Genomic DNA, 20,120 nt, shown 5'->3' with positions numbered 1-20,120 from the left:
GGGGTGCTGACGGCGCTGCAGTTTGCTTTCTTTAACCCGTCTCTGCCCAGTTGTTGCTTGTGTTCCTTCGACATTACACGGCATCACTGATTTTAATGTGAGAAAACCAGCAGGTGGTGCTACAACAGTTTTAAATCCTACACAGTGAGCCAAATCTTCCAAATGTGTTTCTCTTTGCAGCTTTCAACTTTATCACATTTAATCCGTCTCAGTGAGTCTGGTCATAAAATCAGATATGAACATTTCTTTTCTTTATTTTCAATCTCACTGCAATTTAGTGAAATTACAGACCGTGGATGTGTATTCTAAAAACTGGAGACCGGCCCGCAATAGTGACCGCCCACTTTTTGAACCGCTCTGGAAGTGATCTTCCCCATTCAATATCTCCATTGCCGTTTCGTGAGTTTTAAGCCTGGAACCAAGCCCAACCAGCTACGAGATGAATCATGACCATAAAAATTGATTCAGCGCAAAATAACACATTTTGAAAACTGAAACAAGTCACAACGTACAACAAGCCTGTGTTCATAAACGATCATAGACTTCAGTGGTAGCAGCTTGCTAGCGGTTTATAGGTGCAGTAAACGGCAAGTTCCAATCAGATGTCGCTGTTATGCTTTAGGCTTGTGGCTAGTGCAGTACAACCGTGTGTTTCTTAAAACAAGGTTCATTTTGATCCAGACTTCTAGCTTCCACAGGAGCAGAAACCTTCATTTACCAAGCTCACAGCTTGTGGTCGGTCTGCCTTAGATGGTTAAGACATCACGGTTCATAATCGCAATCCTTATGGAGAAAATGAATGGGTTTTTCACTTTCAAAACCACAATATATAGATAAAGCTCTACACTGTCCAATAGGAATTACTCACCCAGTGCAAAGTAGGACTTTCTGCAGGTCCTCAGTACTACAGGACACGCCCTCAGGTTATGTTAGATGGATTAGGGTTAGGCACAAGAACTAGTTGGTTATTTTTAGGGTTAGGTTTGTTTTTAGGAAGGGTTAGCGATTAGGGTTATCATGTACCTTATATGAACTCATGGTTTAGGTTTAAATAAGTATGTTAATGCAGAAAATTATGTGAATGGGTGTGTTGTGTGTATTTACAAATCTACAACCTCCATAGTTAAAAACAAATTCATAATAAAAATCATGATTGACCTAGCTTGCATTTTGAGGTGGCACTACCGGAAGCAAGGTAGAGCGGCGGTGCCGACCCTCGGATTTATTATACACACACACACACACGCGAATATCAGTGGCAGCGTTTATTTCAGTGGCATATTTTTACGTCTTTTTTTTTTTATACACTCAGAACTGTTATTACTGTTATAGTGTTCCCATTGCTCTTGTCGTTTGTTTTAATCGTCCCGCGGTGCCAGGTGGGTGGGGTTTAGCTTATCGAACGCTCTCCCTACGCGCTAACAGTAGGCGACCAATCACAGGAAAGTTTAGTAAATGAACACATTTCAGACATCACTATGACTGTGAAATGTTTGTTTCCACTGTGGTAAACACATTCAGTCCGATATCAAAGTGGACTAAAACAAGCCATAAATAAATAAAATGCTGTTTTATCATAATTTTAAATATATAAATCGGAATAACTTGCAGTACAAATAATAGCATCTGCTTGTTCATATATGCTTATTAGAAATATAATTAAAACACTAGTTATTCATGTTTTGTCAAATGAGTTTTAGTTTATGACTTGTAATTGAATTGTAGCTCAACATATATGAGATGACGAGAGTAAAGTTGTATTTTTCAGTATCTGTGTTTGATTGAATATTGTGATGCTACTATACTTCTTATTTGGCCTTAGCTTTTCAACTCCATCCTAATTCAATGTCTGTTTTTGGTTATTTTAGACAAGTTCTCTGTGCATGAAATTAGAATAAGCTTTCAGTTGTTACCGTTTTGTCCTGTTTGCATTCTAAAGCTAAATAAAGCTGATGGAGCAGAAGCTTCAGTGTGATCTGTGAGAGGGGGGGGGAAATGTCAGAAAAGAAGTCCTCGTATAGTATATGATCTGTGTGCAGAGATGAAACATTCACCAGCATCTGTAGGTGATCAATCGGCGAATGTTTTCTCTTCCCAGGAACAGGAGCTTCTCTTCACATCAGTGCAGCTCTGAAACAGGAACCTCTCATTGTCACTGTGCACCGAGGCTTTTAGTTTAAAACTTAAAAACAGTGCGTTTGACTTCAAACTATCAACTTTAAATAAACCTCTCTATAACATGTGCGGCGTCTTGGTTTGTTGCAGCAGTCTGATGCAGTGGTGAAAAGTAACTACAGTTACTCAGGCACTGTTCCTACAGTATGTATAGATTTGAGGAACTTTTTACTCTTATTTTTTTTTAAACCTGCTTCTACCACACAACTCACTATTTGATACAATTCAAGATTTTAAGTTCACAATATGATTTTCTCACTTTTCTTAATACCATGAGCTGCAGACAAACTACTGACAAATATTTCATTATTCATATAAGCTGTGCAAAACAACAGATGTGTCTCACAAAAGTGCAAGTGGTACTGTATTTTTATCTTAAATAACAAGTCCCACATCAAAATAACAAAAAAATGTTATGCCTTTTTTCCGACATACAGTACCAGGCAAAAGTTTGGACACGCTTTCCCATTTAAATGAATGAGAAAACATGTCCAAACTTTTGACTGCATGGTACTGTACTATTTCATGACTTATTTATGACTTCTCTCGACATACTATTTCAGCACAGCATATTTTTAACCAATTCACAAAACATCGGTACATCCCTGTTATTTACACGCATAAGATCGGAATGATTATACATAAAACTTAAAAGATGGTGCTTTGTTAAACCCAACAATACACAAGATGTTACTTACACGGGAATGCATCAACAGTAGTATTCTAATACAATATACTGGATGATCCAATGGGGCCTATATCAGAAAATGCATCACACACCTTTACTTTTGATAGTTCAAGTACATTTTACGAACACTTACTCACTTTTACTTGTAATCAGGGGTAGAAAGTAACTGAGTACATTAACTCAAGTACAAATGTGTACTTAAATGTGTAGTAGATCCATTTTGTGCTACTTTATACTTCCAATCCATCTCAGGAGGGAAATATTGTACTTTGTACTCAATAATACATTCTCTGTGTGTGTGTGTGTGTGTGTGTATCTATATATATATAGGCTATATATATATATATATATATATATATATATATATATATATATATATATATATTGATTGTTTGTTCTGTTTAACCTATTTGTTTAACTTATTTTAGAAAATGTGTGACATGCACCTACAACACCAAAACAAATTCTTTGTATGTGTAAAAAAACGTACTTGGCAATGAAGATTTTCTGATTTTGATTCAAGTAAAAGATCTGAGTAGGCCTACTTCTTCCTCCGCTGCACGAGCGATGTATATAACCTTCTCAAATGGTGGATGGGATTTATTAATAAGAGAATAGAATAAAGTGGCAACTTTTCAGCTGCTCTCTGTTCTACACCTGACAGTACTTGAGTAAAGCTACTTAGTTACATCACACTGGATAAATCTGACCCCGGGGAGGGAAATCCTCCGACCCCTCCCCTTCTTACAATCAGACCGTTTGGAAAGATTAGTACGGGGACAGGGTGGCGTTTCTGGTAAAGGTTTCCGTGTTTCCTCTCTGGTTTAAACTTGTGTAACTCACTTTTTGTTTAGTGTGTTCACGGTTGACTTCCTGTCTGCGAAGTGATGTCCTCACGTGCCGGGCGGTCCAGTGGACGTAAATGGGTCCTGATTACATAACCACGCTGGTGGACAAATGACTCATGAGCTGTTCAGAGTTCATCACTTTCTTAAATGGAAATACCAGAAGTTTTTTTTACATCAGAAAAGAAACAAAGCCGGAGAATGTCTAATAAAGGGAGAAGTTCCACTCTCTGGAAACGTCCGGCTTCTGAACTGGTTGCAGTTCCCCTCTGGTTCCATATGAGGGCGCTCACGGGCGAGTGTAGAATGAATGGAGGTCTATGGAGCTATACCCCATTTCTCAGGATATACAGTACAGGCCAAAAGTTTGGACACACCTTCTCATTCAATGTGTTTCTTCATTTTCATTTCTTTTTTTTGATAACTCTGCAAACCCTTGGTGTTCTCTCAATGAGCTTCATGAGGTAGTCACCTGAAATGGTTTTACCTTCACAGGTGTGCCTTGTCAGGGTTAATTAGTGGAATTTTTTTTCCTTATTAATAAAAAAGCAAAGGGTGGCTACTTTGAAGAATCTAAAATATAAGACATGTTTTCAGTTATTTCACACTTTTTTGTTAAGTACATAATTCCATATGTGTTCATTCATAGTTTTGATGCCTTCAGTGAGAATCTACAATGTAAAGAGTCATGAAAATAAAAGGAAACTCATTGAATGAGAAGGTGTGTCCAAACATTTGGCCTGTATTCTAATTTTTTGTCTAGTAATTATGTCCTGCCGCGTTCACTGCGTCAACCCATTATCTGCTGTGCCACGCTACATCCCATAACGCCCTGCTGTGCCCGGCTATGACAAGAACTACTATGACTACCATTGTAGTCACTGTTCCATTATCTTTAATGTAACTATTATTTGCCACTGTTCATCACACCCCCAACCGGCCCCGTCAGACACCGCCTACCAAGAGTCTGGGTCTGCCGAGGTTTCTCCCTAAAAGGGAGTTTCTCCTCGCCACTGGTAATGCTTGCTCTTGGGGGAATTACTTTAATTGTTGGGGCTTTGGAAATTATAGAGTGTGGTCTAAACCTACTCTATCTGTAAAGTGTCTCGAGATAACTCTTGTTATGATTTGATACTATAAATAAAATTGAATTGAATTGAATTGAATTGAATGTTGCATTCGAAAGGGGAGGCTAAGAAAATACACACTGCTGGGTGTTAGATTTGTTTAAAGTAACTTTTTTGTTCAAAAAAGCCTTTTAAAATGTCAATGACGTTATACACGTCGTACAGCCGGAGATGCTGCTTTACAGCAAGCTCTGAGTCACTTCCTTTGTTCTCTCGAGGCATCGACAACACAGCTGACAGGTTAGGCCAGGGGTGTCAAACTCAATTTACCTAAGAGCCACACTGGAAAAAGAGAATCACATCAAGGGCCAGACATCTAGAGTTTATTGACATGCTTTTATTTAATCAAAAAAGTAAAATATCTTATCAATTATTGTATGTCTCATTTAGTCTTCTCACTTACAGTTTGGTCCCCATAAAGCCCTGAAAAAGTGAGCAAAAAAGTTCCAAAGCCATCCTAGAATTTAGCAAATCAAGAAAAACAATGATTACATTTTTAAGTATGCTACCACACAGCTGACTCACAACAAGCTCTTTCACAGCCTGAATACGCCAACGCTCTGCTTCTGTGGGAACTTCTGAGTCTCAAAGTCGGTAAAGTTAACCAATTCTGCTCTGAGTTTCCCATGTTTTTGGTTTGGCGCACAACTAGGTGGGCCAAAATATATTGTGAACCTAAATTGATATGCTGGCCAGATCAGAATTTGCGAGGGGCCCGATTTGGCCCGCGGGCCTCGAGTTTGACATGTTTGGGTTAGTCTCTCTCTGTCAATACACGTGCTAGAAAGAGGTTTGCTAATGTTTTAAAGACCACGCCGAAATATTCACTCTGACATTCTGGTTCAGATGCCGTCAAGGGGGATCTCCGGTCGTAATCAGACCTTCGCTGACCAATCAGCATTCATTAGCAGAATGCTAGCGTGTTATGGGCAACATCGACTCACCCTGTAAGAAATCAAAAGGACATAAGTACTCGTTCATTCAACTTTCGACCTATAATCCATGTTGAACTTGTAAAAACTACAATCAAATCTGAGATTTCTCAACGACAATCAGGCGAAAGAGACAAATTTAGCCGTCCAGCTCCATAGAGTCCCGTTCCTTTAGCACTCACCAGCGATCACCCCCCCAGTGGAACTGCAATGGGGCTAAATAAGGAGTGAACAGGCTCTCCGTAGACGGGCTCGGACAAAGCTATAGTGGTAGTTTCTGTCTCCCCCATGAGGAATTCTAAGTAGTGACAACACAGCTGTTGTTGCATCCACATGATACAAGCCTTTCATAAACGCCCATGCGCCCCCACCCCTCCTACAAACAGTTGCTAGTAGCCAAGGAGGACACGGAGGATTAAAAAAACATGATGGACTCTTCAGAAGAGGTCATTATGTTCAGACCACAGTCATACTGAGAGATCCAGAGAGAGTTGTGTGGAGCTGATGGTCTTAATTAGCTTTGTAGCAACTCATTTGGCGATGGCTTGAATGTAACGGACGTTCATTAATATAAAAAGTGACGCACTAAAGCTTTAAATTGAGCAACGCGACAATAAAACTAGAGAATAAACAAATATAAACATAAAACCCTGGTACAAGTAAAAGTTCTGCATGCAAAAATCAAGTAAAAGTATCAGCATCAAATGTACTTAAAGTAGCAAAAGGTAACGATGGAGCTCATTTTTGCTGGGTAGTTTAAACTAAAATAATATATCCAGTGGTGGAATGTAAATAATTACATTTAGTCAAGTACTGTACTTAAATTATAAATTTGAGCTACTTTGAGTCTTTTCATGTCACTTTCTAATTCTACTCGGCTACATTTCAGAGAGAAATATTGTACTTTTAACTCCACTACATTAATTTGATAGCTTTAGTTACTAGTTACTTTACATATTAAGATGTTTTCACACAAAACACTACAGACTACAGGAACAGCTGAAATGACTAGCCGATTAAACACTGAACAGTTCGGATCGTTTCCAGTTTCTAAAATGTGAGGCTATTATTTCTGCATCCAGCACTTTTACTTTCGATAACTGAAGAACATTTTCCTGCTGATTCTTACAAAGCTTCGTTTTCCAGATACAAGACAGATCTTCACACACACACACACACACACACACACACACACACACACACACACACACACACACACACACACACACACACACACACACACACACACACACACACACACACACACACACACACACAGCTCTCTTTACCTTCTTTTAATTCTTCTCTTGAAGACTCGGTTATTCAAACAGGCTTTTAGTTAGACAAGGGTGGTTGTAGGTCTTTTATTCATTGTATTTCATTTCAGTGTGAAGCACAAGTGCTATATAAATAAACTTTACTTACTTAATTTATATTTTGTATTATATATAGTATCTAGTGAAGGGGAGGTATATAAAGTAGCACAAAAATAGAAAGACACAAGTACAGCGGAAAGAAAAAATGTGAACCTTCTGGGATTTCATTGTTTTCTGAATAGATTTGTCATAAAATGTGATCTTGTGTGTGCTTGTTACTGTCCACCACTGGTTTGTCTTCTTCAATGACTCAACATCCACCCATTCATCCTACTGTAACCACAGCTGACTGCTTACAATAAACACACTGCTCCTTTTTTTATTTCCTAACAACAGACTTCTGCTCCAACACACCCAGGATGCCATACTACAGCAGGAAGCCGTTTGTTTAACCCTTCATCATCATCATCACCAGCCCCGCTCTGCAACAGCAGTGAATGGTAACAGGAAGGGTTTTTATGGAAGCAACAGCAGCAGATTGTTTGGAATAAATACAAAAAGGCAAAAAGAAACACCAGGACACACTTATTATCTTCAAGACTAAACGGTGGTGCAGTGGTGGAAAGTAACTAAGTACATTTACTGTATGTAGAAATATTTCTATAATCTAGATGCTTAAAGCTTGTTTTGATCTTACTGAATGGAAATTATTTCATAATCAAAATTCCTTAGATGAAACTACTACAGTGATTACTGATTATATACATTTTTGTGTACAATTGGTCATCCCTACTAAAAGAATAAAGATATATCCAAACAATAAAAGGTTTGTGTCTAAGGATATGAAGGGTATTATAAATTCTAGGAAGGTGGCATTTAAAAATAAAGATACAATTACAGGCAAGCAATTGGATAGAGATTTGAAAAATAAACTTAGGGAGGCCAAACAGGTACACAGAAATCATTTGGAGGAGACGTTCAAAGAAAGAAATCCCAAAAGATTATGGGACAAGGTGAAAAAAATGACTGGTATGTCTCCTTCAAATAAACCTATTGTGACAGGCAATGATGTTATGTTTGCAAATGAGTAAAATGATTTTTTCTGTCGTTTTGATTCAACTGACCACTGTGAGGAATGTGTAAATGTGATTAAGACCATCATACCCTTAGACACAGAGAGGATTGTCATAACTGTGGAGGAGGTCAGGGGTATTTTTCAGCGTAACAACCCAAAGAAGGCATTAGGGCCTGACCACAGCAGTGCATATATATTAAAATCCTGTGCCAGGGAATTAGCCCCTGTATGGCAACCCATCTTTCACTTGTCAGTGGACACACACCATCCCAATAGTGTGGAAAACATCACATAATAGGCCCCTCCCTAAAAAACAGAGTCCCAAAGAATATAATGATTTTCGGCCAATAGCCCTTACATCTGTGATCATGAAGTCACTGGAAAAGATCATGGTTCAACATCTAAACAAATATCTAGGGAAGCATCAAGACCCTTTCAATTTGCATATAAACAGGGTCGTAGTGCAGAAGATGCAGTGGTTACACTGGTGAACCTCATTTCCAAGCATCTTGATAAACCAAAAACATATGTTAGGGCTCTGTTTCTTAATTTTTCATCTGCGTTCAATACAATTCAACCAAATTTACTTTTATCAAAAATGATTCAGTTTCAGATTAATTCTTATCTTATTCTTTGGTATTACTCATTTCTCTCAAATAGGGTCCAGCTGGTCAAAGTAAATGACAAACTTTCTTCTCCAAAGACAACTAATGTTGGAGTACCCCAGGGCTGTATTAGCTCACCTGTGTTGTTTACTTTATATACCTCTGATTGCACTGCTTCTTTACCAAATCAGTTTCTGTTAAAGTACTCAGATGACTCAACTCTCCTGACCTTATTGAACAAAGGTAATGACCCTACACTGTATCAGGGAAATGTGGATTGGTTAGTTGAGTGGTGTGATAACAATGCTCTCATTATTAACACTGTGAAGACAGAGGAAATCATTTTTGGAATAACTCAAAATTGCCAACTGTCCTTAGTGAATATTCATAACTCAGAAATTAGTCAAGTCTCGGTCCATAAATATTTGGGTGTCATGATAGACGACAATCTCTCATGGACTTCTCATATAAATTTTATCTGCAAAAAAATGCAACAGCGTGTTTATTTTCTTCGTAGATTGAGATCTTTTGGAGCTAGCAGTCAAATCATCTCTGTGTTTTTCACATCAGTAATTCAGAGTATGATGCTTTACTGTAGTACTGCTTGGCTAAGTAGCCTCTCAGTTAAAAATAAAACAAAGCTATTTAATCAGATTAAAATTTGCGCAAAGATTATAGGACTACCTGTTAGTGCACTCCTTTCAGGAGGCTCACAATAACAGTATGCTTAGACTAGCCAAAGTTATTTCAAATGACTCTTTACATGTCTTGCACAGTGAATATCAGCTTCTGCCTTCAAACAGACGCTTTAGAGTTCATTCTTTTAATCGTATTAGACTTAAAAACTCCTTCATACATCAATCTATCCTATTGCTAAACCGGTTACATTAAACCCACTGCAATATTTATTTCAGGGATATACATCTCCAAGACTTTGTCTGTGTGTATGTTTATGTCATGTAGGCCTACTGTTGTTATATATGTTTTCTCTGTTTCCTTATTTTGGAGTTTATGTCATCTGTGGTAATGTCTCATGTATGTTTGTTGGTGTTATTAATCTCATGTATGTTTGGATGTATGTGTATGTCCTCATTTGGATGTATGTGTATGTCATTCACTGTTTTTGAATGTATGTCTACGTGCTCATTTTAAACAAGCTACCCAGGGATGTACAAAAAATTTCAGCCTTTGGCTGACAATAAAGTTGTATCGTATCGTAGATGTGTTATTCTCAGTATTAAAAGTTGTATTCCCTGTATAATGTATAGACTCGGGACACACAGATAGCTAGCTTAAGCTTTGATTACCTTATAGCCCAGGAATGGGAGTGTATGTTTTTCTGTACCAGACGGAGAAGTGAAACGGGAGAGGGTGGCTTTTGGGTCAGTGTGTGTGTGTGAGAGAGAGCTGGAAAATCTGCCCGGAGACAGGAGGGAGAGAAAAGGCGGGACACCTTCAAGAAAGAAAATAAAAGATTAAGAAGATGGTTAGACGGGGTTCATAATCGGACATACTGTAGACTTTGTCTGCGGTTAGGGAAACTTAGTCTCATTTTTGTGAACCCACAATTGTGTTTTTTAAACTTAAATGCTGGACTTCAGTAAACTTTCTTGACTTTAATCTATCGTCTCAGTTTTGATCCCGGAGTTCTGGTGTCATCATATCAAGACTTGGGCCATGGCTCTGCGAATGCTGCTAAATCTCAAACATTAAAACAAACTAAACAAATATAATATAGGCTGCTGCAACACTGGCAAACCAAAGGTGTCTCTAATTAACTTCAATCAAGTCACACACACACACGCGCAAATTATATCAAACGCCTCAACATTTATTTATCATATAATCTTGTGCAATAATACAATGTACAAATAATCTTCCTGTAAATATTACAATATTAATAGTCAACATTTGTTGCCACAAAATGAAACATAAATTACATTCAAGGTCTGTGAAGGCATAAAGAGAGGGTACCGGCCAGCTGAAAGTGACGACACAGTTTGTTTAGTTCACGTTTTTTTGGTCCAACATCTGTGGGCTTTTTTTCCCTTTTTTTTTGCAGTTTTAAAAGCACCTCTGTGTGTCTGCACCGATGCCACCAGGGCAAATAAATGTACACATTATTTCAGATTATTTTCACTGTACATTCAAATTCATCCAAATATTATTTTTCGTGTCATTTACCACTGAGACACCCTCTGAAACACTGTGTGCTTTCTGAGTATTTTCAAGTCTTTAAATATAATGTAATATTAAATATAATATGTTGGTCGTCGCCTGTTACCAGGGTTACTGCGCACCAGTGGTGGAATGTAACCAATTTGAGGTACTTGTACTTTCCTTGCAGAATTTATTGCAGCTTTATGCTTTTCCACAACATCTCAGAGGTAAATATTGTAGATTTTACTCCACTACATTTGTCTGACAGCTTGAGTTACTTTTCAAATGAGTTTTCATCCCCTCCCTGTCCAATGAAAACCACGTATCTCCAGATGTGTTGATGTTGAATGTTTGTGATAAACTAAAGGATGAAGTGTTCCTTAATGTGTTGAGAAAGAGAAGAACCTTCTCCTCCTCCTTAATCTAAATAAAGTCTTTCAAAATCCTCTCGGATCAGCTGGTAAAATGCATCGTCACAAAGCTGAAAACAGGGCTGTTTTTCTGACACCATGAAAAGTTGTAAAACTTTTTAGAGATACGTGGTTCTCACAGGACAAACATATGATGATCTTATAGAATATGACGCATTGCTGTGAAAATCTGAATACTTTTTCCACCACTGCTGCGCACCACGCTGGCTTTAAATCAACACCGCCGAGAGAAACGCTGCACAAAAGGTAGAATCAGACACAAGTGGAACAGAGTTTGTTGCCTTGGAAACACACAGGGTTTCTGCAACAGCGCGATCGGCCCCGTCACTGACGGGAAAGGATGGACGACGTCTCCAGAGCAACACTGAAAACACACACACACACACACACACACACACACACACACACACACACACACACACACACACACACACACACACACACACACACACACACACACACACACACACACACACACACACACACACACACACACACGCTTACACTTTTATACGACCGCTGTCCTGTGAAAACTTCATTATTCTAGCTTGCGTGATGATTTTTATTTTTAAACTTAATATATCTTATTGTTTAAATGAAACATATAGGCATCACTAACCAAAAAAGGCATTCAGGTTATAAAAGGTTTTCACCAGACAGCACGTAAACTCCCTTCTCTGTCACTTACATTCATACAACGCACTTTACAATCAACGTTTCATGTAGAAACAGTCAGGTCTTTGTGCTCCAACATCTAGCCAATCAGAGCTCATCGGCTTCGTCCAAACTAGCATGTGATTGGACCGAATGTCCCTGATGCCGGCGAGCCAACCAGGGAAAGTGCAGAAGTCTGCGGTCAGTCTGTGTTTTCCTTTCATCATCTGCAGAGTGAACGCTGCAGCTGTCAATCAAACCCCCCTTCCTGTCCCGTCAGTCAAGCGTCCTTGTCCGCGTCCCCCGTCCGGTCTCTGGGGCGGGACGACTGGACCTCCTCGTAAGGGGGCGGGGGGTTGTCGTGGCTGGACAGGAGGGGCCGGCGACTGCCGTCCGGTTGGTTGTTGAGAGAAGGCGGGTGACCGTCGGGAGCCTCCTGAGCCAATAGGAGCTGGGTGGGCCCCGGCGCCGAGCAGGTGGGCAGGCGCTGCCCCCAGCTGCCGTACACCGCCTCCTCGTAGGAGGGCAGGGAGACAGGAAGTCCGTCCACCATCAGGTCCAGCTGGTCTGAAGAGCGGCGGCTGCTGGGACACACACACACACACACACACACACACACACACAGAATTACACACACTGACTCCACTGACTCCAGTCGCTCACAGTAAATATCAATTCAAGTTTTTGCCACGATTTTTTAAATCGATTCTTCTCCCCAGAATCAATATTTTGTATGTATTCTTTTTTTTTTTTTTTTTTTTTACCAATGATTCACCTTAAATATTTTCTGTTGATACGGTACCGCTGACTGCCACTACATCATATCAGTTTCCCAAAAAAACTGACCGAAAGCAGAAAATGCAGAAAATTCATGTCATGTACTTCTTTACAAATGAAATAAATGTCAGACTGACTGACTGACTAACGTGTGATGTGCATTCTTCTTAGAAAACAATCAGTTCTTAGAAATATCTCATATCTTCTCTAGAAGTGTATAACGCAACTTTTGGTCCCATGACATGGTGCTCTTTGGATGATTTTATATAGACCTTAGTGGTCCCCTAATACTGTATCTGAAGTCTCTTTTATATAGACCTTAGTGGTCCTCTAATACTGTATCTGAAGTCTCTTTTATATAGACCTTAGTGGTCCCCTAATACTGTATCTGAAGTCTCTTTTATATAGACCTTAGTGGTCCCCTAATACTGTATCTGAAGTCTCTTTTATATAGCCTTAGTGGTCCCCTAATACTGTATCTGAAGTCTCTTTTATATAGGCCTTAGTGGTCCCCTAATACTGTATCTGAAGTCTCTTTTATATAGACCTTAGTGGTCCCCTAATACTGTATCTGAAGTCTCTTTTATATAGACCTTAGTGGTCCCCTAATACTGTATCTGAAGTCTCTTTTTATATAGACCTTAGTGGTCCCCTAATACTGTATCTGAAGTCTCTTTTATATAGACCTTAGTGGTCCCCTAATACTGTATCTGAAGTCCCTTTTATATAGACCTTAGTGGTCCCCTAATACTGTATCTGAAGTCTCTTTTATATAGACCTTAGTGGTCCCCTACTGTATCTGAAGACTCTTTTATATAGACCTTAGTGGTCCCCTAATACTGTATCTGAAGTCTCTTTTATATAGACCTTAGTGGTCCCCTAATACTGTATCTGAAGTCTCTTTTATATAGACCTTAGTGGTCCCCTAATACTGTATCTGAAGTCTCTTTTATATAGACCTTAGTGGTCCCCTAATACTGTATCTGAAGTCTCTTTTATATAGACCTTAGTGGTCCCCTAATACTGTATCTGAAGTCTCTTTTATATAGACCTTAGTGGTCCCCTAATACTGTATCTGAAGTCTCTTTTATATAGACCTTAGTGGTCCCCTAATACTGTATCTGAAGTCTCTTTTATATAGACCTTAGTGGTCCCCTAATACTGTATCTGAAGTCTCTTTTATATAGACCTTAGTGGTCCCCTAATACTGTATCTGAAGTCTCTTTTATATAGACCTTAGTGGTCCCCTAATACTGTATCTGAAGACTCTTTTATATAGACCTTAGTGGTCCCCTAATACTGTATCTGAAGAAGACTCTTTATCTGATATAGACCTTAGTGGTCCCCTAATACTGTATCTGAAGTCTCTTTTATATAGACCTTAGTGGTCCTCTAATACTGTATCTGAAGTCTCTTTTATATAGACCTTAGTGGTCCTCTAATACTGTATCTGAAGTCTCTTTTATATAGACCTTAGTGGTCCTCTAATACTGTATCTGAAGTCTCTTTTATATAGACCTTAGTGGTCCTCTAATACTGTATCTGAAGTCTCTTTTATATAGACCTTAGTGGTCCCCTAATACTGTATCTGAAGTCTCTTTTATATAGACCTTAGTGGTCCCCTAATACTGTATCTGAAGTCTCTTTTATATAGACCTTAGTGGTCCCCTAATACTGTATCTGAAGACTCTTTTATATAGACCTTAGTGGTCCCCTAATACTGTATCTGAAGACTCTTTTATATACCCCTTAGTGGTCCCCTAATACTGTATCTGAAGTCTCTTTTATATACCCCTTAGTGGTCTTCTAATACTGTATCTGAAGTCTCTTTTATATACCCCTTAGTGGTCCCCTAATACTGTATCTGAAGTCTCTTTTATATACCCCTTAGTGGTCCCCTAATACTGTATCTGAAGTCTCTTTCCCGAAATTCAGCCTTAGTGCAGAACTACAGCCACTAGAGCCAGTCCCACAATGAGCTTTCCTTAGGATGTGCCATTTCTGTGTCTGTAGCTAATGAGGAGGAGAGAGAGAGAGGGGGGGGCAAGGTGGAGGGTGTGGGTGTGGTTTTGACCAACTGCCACTTTGCTCGTTTGAAAGCCATGATGTCTCTCTCTCTCATGGGTTGGCCAAATTCTCTGGGCGGGCAAAGCAGAGAAAGGGGAGGTAACCTTCCTCCTTATGACCTCATAAGGAGAAGATTACTGATTGGTCCATCTGAGCTTTCATTTTCTCAAAGGCAGAGCAGGATACCCAGGGCTCGGTTTACACCTATCACCATTTCTAGCCACTGGGGGACCATAGGCAGGCTGGGGGAACTCACATTAATGTTAAAAAAAACCTCATAAAGTGAAATTTTCATGCCATGGGACCTTTAAAGAAGGGAAAGAAAATCACAATACTCAAAACTAACGCATCGCAACACATATCGTCCCAGCCCTATTAAATATAGAGAAGAAACATAACCATGTGGCACGTTTAGGAATCAGTGCAGTAAATGATATTTTTCTCACCTGTGTGATCGACAGGGGTAGAGGCGGGACTTGATGACCAGGCAGGCAGTGGTGGTGAGCAGGAAGATGGACACGCCCACCGCGGTTGTGGCCATGCTGGGCATCGAGTCGTTCACTCTGTTGTCAGAGTTCACGTTTGGACCTTCTGAGGAGGAGAAAGGGACATGTTGAGAGTAGAAAAACATCAGCTTTAGACACTAACACACACATCAGCAGGATCTATCGTTGACCAAACTCAAGCTGGTTCCGGCTTCACAAATGTGAACATTTGTGAACAGCTTTTTTCTCCTTTTTATGCGAGTGTACGTTGAATATTTTGGAGGTTTTGGGCTGTTGGTCAAACAAAACAAAGCATTTTGAAGATGTCAAACTGGGCTCTAGAAACGTTTTTCACTACGTTTTGACATTCAGTTAATTAAATGATGAAATCTTAAATCATAAATCATCTTTCCTCAGACTCCTCAACTCCAGTTCTTTATTTATTTTTTTTAAATGGGGTTGTACTGTATGAGGTGCATAGGCATAGTCAGTTTATTACCTACAGAGGATTGCCGTTGGCACGTCCCCAGTTTGGAGAAACAGGCAGGAGTACCGGCACTGAAAACGCAGATTTTGTGGCTATATTAAAAATGTAATAGGCTTCAGACAATGAGCTGAAGCTGTGACAGAAAACAATCACCTGTGTGGCAGTACTTTGGCGGAAGAAAAAAAAAAACTCAGGTAGGCCCTTTACAGAAATAGATTATCAAACACAAGATCTATGAGAGGAATTGTTTTATCTACTTATGTGGTTTCTCTGAGCCCGAGATAATACGACAGTAGCTTTCCATGAGGCTCTGAGAGTGTCAACACACAGGAAATTTTTAATGGTTAATATGGTGGCACCGCCCGCTTCCTCTTTCTGCGCTCTGACTTCCTGTCGCAGCGCGTTTCAAGTGAATGGCGACAGAGGAAGTCGGAACTGGTCTGAGGAAAGTAAAGCGTCTAGTTCCGCTGCAGTGTTTGTAAGTAGGTCAGGGGAGAAACGCGAGCTGCTGCTGCTGCTGCTGCTGCTGCTGCTGCTGCTGCGTTTGCATTAGAGGCTTCAGCCCCAAGATGCTCAGAAAAACTGTTTAAATCGATTGCAGAGGGGAAGTGACTTTTTTTTGTAGCTACAACAAAAAGAAAACAAACCAAAAATACAATTCAAATATTCAAAAGATTACAAATAAGTGGTTCCTTTTTTGTAGATTTACAGTGTTAGCCTTTACTGTGCAGAGATGGATATAAAAGTATGTGTAGTAACACCACACTGTAAAAATAAAAACGTAAGTCAACAACAAAAGTCAAAGTCCTGCATTGAAAAAGTTACTACAAAAATATAATGTGGAAAACGTATGTATGACTGCTATACTATTATATATTCTAACATTAGATTATTATTACTAACACATTCATGTAAAATCTGGATTTTTGAACTATTAAATGAATAATATTTTCATTATGGATTCATCTGCTGATTATTTTCTCGATTGATCGACTATTTGTAAAAAAAAAATAGTAAGAAATGCTGTCACAATTACCCAAAGTGACACCTTCTCAATGTTTGTTTTGTCCAAACAACAGTCCAAATCTCACCATTATTACTAATACATTAACATTATTAACATTATTAAAAGAAAAAGCAGCAAATCTGGAACCATGAAATGTTTTTATATGAAATAATGATTAACGATTTAACGATTTTCTGTCGACTCAGCTGTATAAACTGTTGGGTAGTTACATTTACAACAACACATCATATTTTATAAACTTCATATGTTTTGTGTGTAAACATCTTAACTTGTAAAGTACCTAAAGCTGTCAGATAGTGTAAATGTAGCTGAGGAGAAGTACAAAGTGGCATGAAAAGAAAAGACCTCAAAATTGTACTTAAGTACAGCACTTGAGTAAATGTACTTAGTTACATTCCACCACTGGCTACACTACCAGATGAGTCTCTATAAAGTTTTTTTTGTTGACGCTTACTCATGTCTGGACTCAATCTTTAACACATATTTCAAGTGTGTGTAAGCCCACTGCGAATCAAACCTCATTACCAAACAATGACTTGACGTCTGCTTCCTGAACACTCAAAACAAGAAGTAACTGTCATCCAATGACTAATCAGCCTTTAAAAGTGACAGGGTCAACGCTGCGCTGAGTCGTGAATAGTTTGCATTGCCCCACTGTTGTCCTCGTTCTTAGTCGTATGTCTGTTTCTGTGTGTAAACTTTAGGAGCAACAAAAAGCCGGAGTAAAAATTCTTTGTATGTGTTCACACTTATTTAGCCATTAAAAAACGGCATATGATTATAGACTGAGCTGATAACCAGGGGCGGAGCCAGAAGTTGTAGACATTGGGGGGTGGTCGGCCTAAACCTATGGGGGTCCTGGGCCATGCTCCCCCAGGGATATTTTTCCACATTTTATGCAGCTTTTTTCAATCCATTTGAGATAAAAGGAGGCCTAATATATGTACATTATTTGGGCAAAAATATGGTTTGATAAAGACAAGATAGTTGCAAGGGAAAAAGAATCATCCTCTCAAGCAGACATCCTGTTTTATACGATTCTCCAACTGTCTTCATCATTCTGAAGTTAAAAGAGGCAAAAGTTGTCTGATGTTACTATTTTTAAGTTACATAACATGGGTAGGAATGAACACCAGTACTCATTTTGCAACATGGTTCTGTTATTCTATGCCGAGTTCACAGAATGAATGTTTAGCTGACAAATCTGCTACGTTTGAATACTAATTATAAATCAAGGATCCCCAAAAGGGCATATACTAGTAGTAGACGTAAAAGATTTAGGGCTTTTGAGAAAACATTTTGGGCTCCGCCCCTGGTGATCACTGAGGAACGGTGGGAGGACAGTCTCAAAGTTGCATTAAATGGAAATCGCTCAAGTAAAGTACTCTGTGTTTGTACTGAGAATCCAGTGAATTCAGTATTCTGAAGTCTCACCTCTGATGGGGATGCAGGCAGGTATGGCAGGCTGCCACTTCCCGTGGCGGCACTGGGAGACACGGAGCTTGCTGCTGAGGTGATATCCCGGCTCACAGAAGACGTGGATGGCGCTCTTGTGGGGGAAACCTCGACACGGGGACGGGTCACATCGGAAACCTCCATGTTCCGGCACCAGAGGGTGACTGCAGTTACTCAGTCGGCCTGCACACACACAAAACACAGTGATGTCGCCTTTGTGCAGTGGAATTCAAGCTCATTAATAGCCTCTTCCTCACATGATTGCTATTGGTTAATGTTTTCTCAAAATGAAAATGAAAAAATCTTCTTCTTCCTTATCCCTGCGCCAACTCTGCTCCTCGTGCATTTGTTCTCTTTTGGCTTTAAAGAAGACGATAAACATCTCTGCTTTCACAAGCTGCCACTGCCAGCTTCTATTTTAGTGCTGTAAAGAAATCACAGGGGAGGCTAGTTGTTTGTGGTAATTCTATCATTATACTGTAAGCAGTGCTGGTAGAAGTATTCACAAGCTTTAGTTAAGTAAAAGTATTCATACCACACTGTGAACATACTCCACTACAAGTAAAAGACCTGCATTTAAACCTTATTTAAGTAAAATTATCTAAGTATTATCAAAAATTGTCTATGATTTAAGATTACACGCTGCCCCAATGGTATGAAAATGTCCACACTTTGTCTCCTAAATGGGCGTGGCCTTTTTTGAAAGTGTGTGGATGGATGAAGTAATATTTGTATAATTTATTCATATTTTCTTTTGCTGACATATTAGATATTTACGCAGCTAAAAGACACATTTAGCATAAAAAAAAAAAAAAAAAATCTAGTTTTGTTACAGCGTTTGCGACCGTTGTTCCAGATGTCACCAGCGTTTGTTCCTGAGACAGAAATTGATTTGTCCATCTGAAAAATACCATTTTAGTGTCAGAAAATTCTAGAGATTTGTGGCTTGTGGAAAAATGGGTCCAGTGTTTACTCTGGTGGCTATGGGGTGAAAGGTCATAATCTATGTTCACGTTCACTTCTCCCGTTGGAGTCACTCAGGAGCTGCCGTTACTCTGAGTTGAGCCGTCTCAGTTCTAAACCCTCTCTGGTATTATCAGCAAAATGTACTTTAAAGTATGAAAAGTAAAACTCATTGTGCAGTAGGATGTTCCCTGCCAGTGTTATCCTATTATATTTGATGTTTCTGGATTACTGCTGCATTAATGTGCATGTTACTGCTGTGATATTGTTACTGTAAACACAGCTAATTATTATTTATTTTTAAAGATGATTTTTTTGGGCATTTTTGGCCTTTATTTTTTATAGGACAGCTGAAGATATGAAGGGGGGGGGGGACGACATGCAGCACATGGCCGCAGGTCAGTGTCGAGCCTGCGGTCGCTGCATTGAGGAGCACACCTCTATATATGGGCGCGCGCTTTACAAGGTGAGGTAACGGCTCTATAGAGGGTCAGGATTTGGTTTAGATATTTAGATTTATACATGAACGAATGCACGGACGCTGAGCTCTTTTCCATCTTGAAAACGTTTCCCACAACCACCTCCGTGCTACCCAATGGGCAGAGCTGCCAACACGGTTACCCACTTCCGCTATTTCTTCATCTTCCATCCTAAATGTCTGCGTCTGCAGAATTATGGTTTCCACTGCCCCCGTAAGCTCCTTAAAGCAAAACATCAATCATCACCTATGAAGAGTCAGGTGCGAGACGGAGAGTGGAAATTTACTAGAAATGAAACTACTGGGGGGTGGAACCAGACAGGTCTAAATCAGATTAAAAGCATTAATAGTAGCTTCAGAAAGTTGATCGCAA

At 39.4% G+C, this 20,120-nt stretch overlaps 1 protein-coding gene across 4 annotated transcripts in view; it reads right to left on the bottom strand.

The window, feature by feature from the left end:
• Nucleotides 1-11,792: 11,792 nt before the first annotated feature.
• The window catches only part of LOC114552736 (sushi domain-containing protein 6), a 22,642-nt gene continuing 14,314 nt past the window's right edge, over nucleotides 11,793-20,120 (bottom strand). For 3 of the 4 annotated variants that reach the window (XM_028573748.1, XM_028573750.1, XM_028573751.1), the window contains 3 exons: nucleotides 18,286-18,489; nucleotides 15,299-15,443; nucleotides 11,793-12,592 (listed from right to left, as the gene is read on the bottom strand). In XM_028573748.1, coding sequence (XP_028429549.1) covers nucleotides 12,289-12,592; nucleotides 15,299-15,443; nucleotides 18,286-18,489 — 653 coding nt within the window. In that variant the 3' untranslated portion in view covers nucleotides 11,793-12,288. The remainder of the gene's footprint in view (nucleotides 12,593-15,298; nucleotides 15,444-18,285; nucleotides 18,490-20,120) is intronic. The other variant, XM_028573749.1, reaches the window with a different exon arrangement.

The sequence above is a fragment of the Perca flavescens genome, chromosome 3 (assembly GCF_004354835.1).
Source record: "Perca flavescens isolate YP-PL-M2 chromosome 3, PFLA_1.0, whole genome shotgun sequence".
NCBI lineage: Eukaryota > Metazoa > Chordata > Actinopteri > Perciformes > Percidae > Perca > Perca flavescens.
Note: the sequence above shows the minus strand (reverse complement) of the source record. Positions and strands in the feature narration are given on the sequence as shown.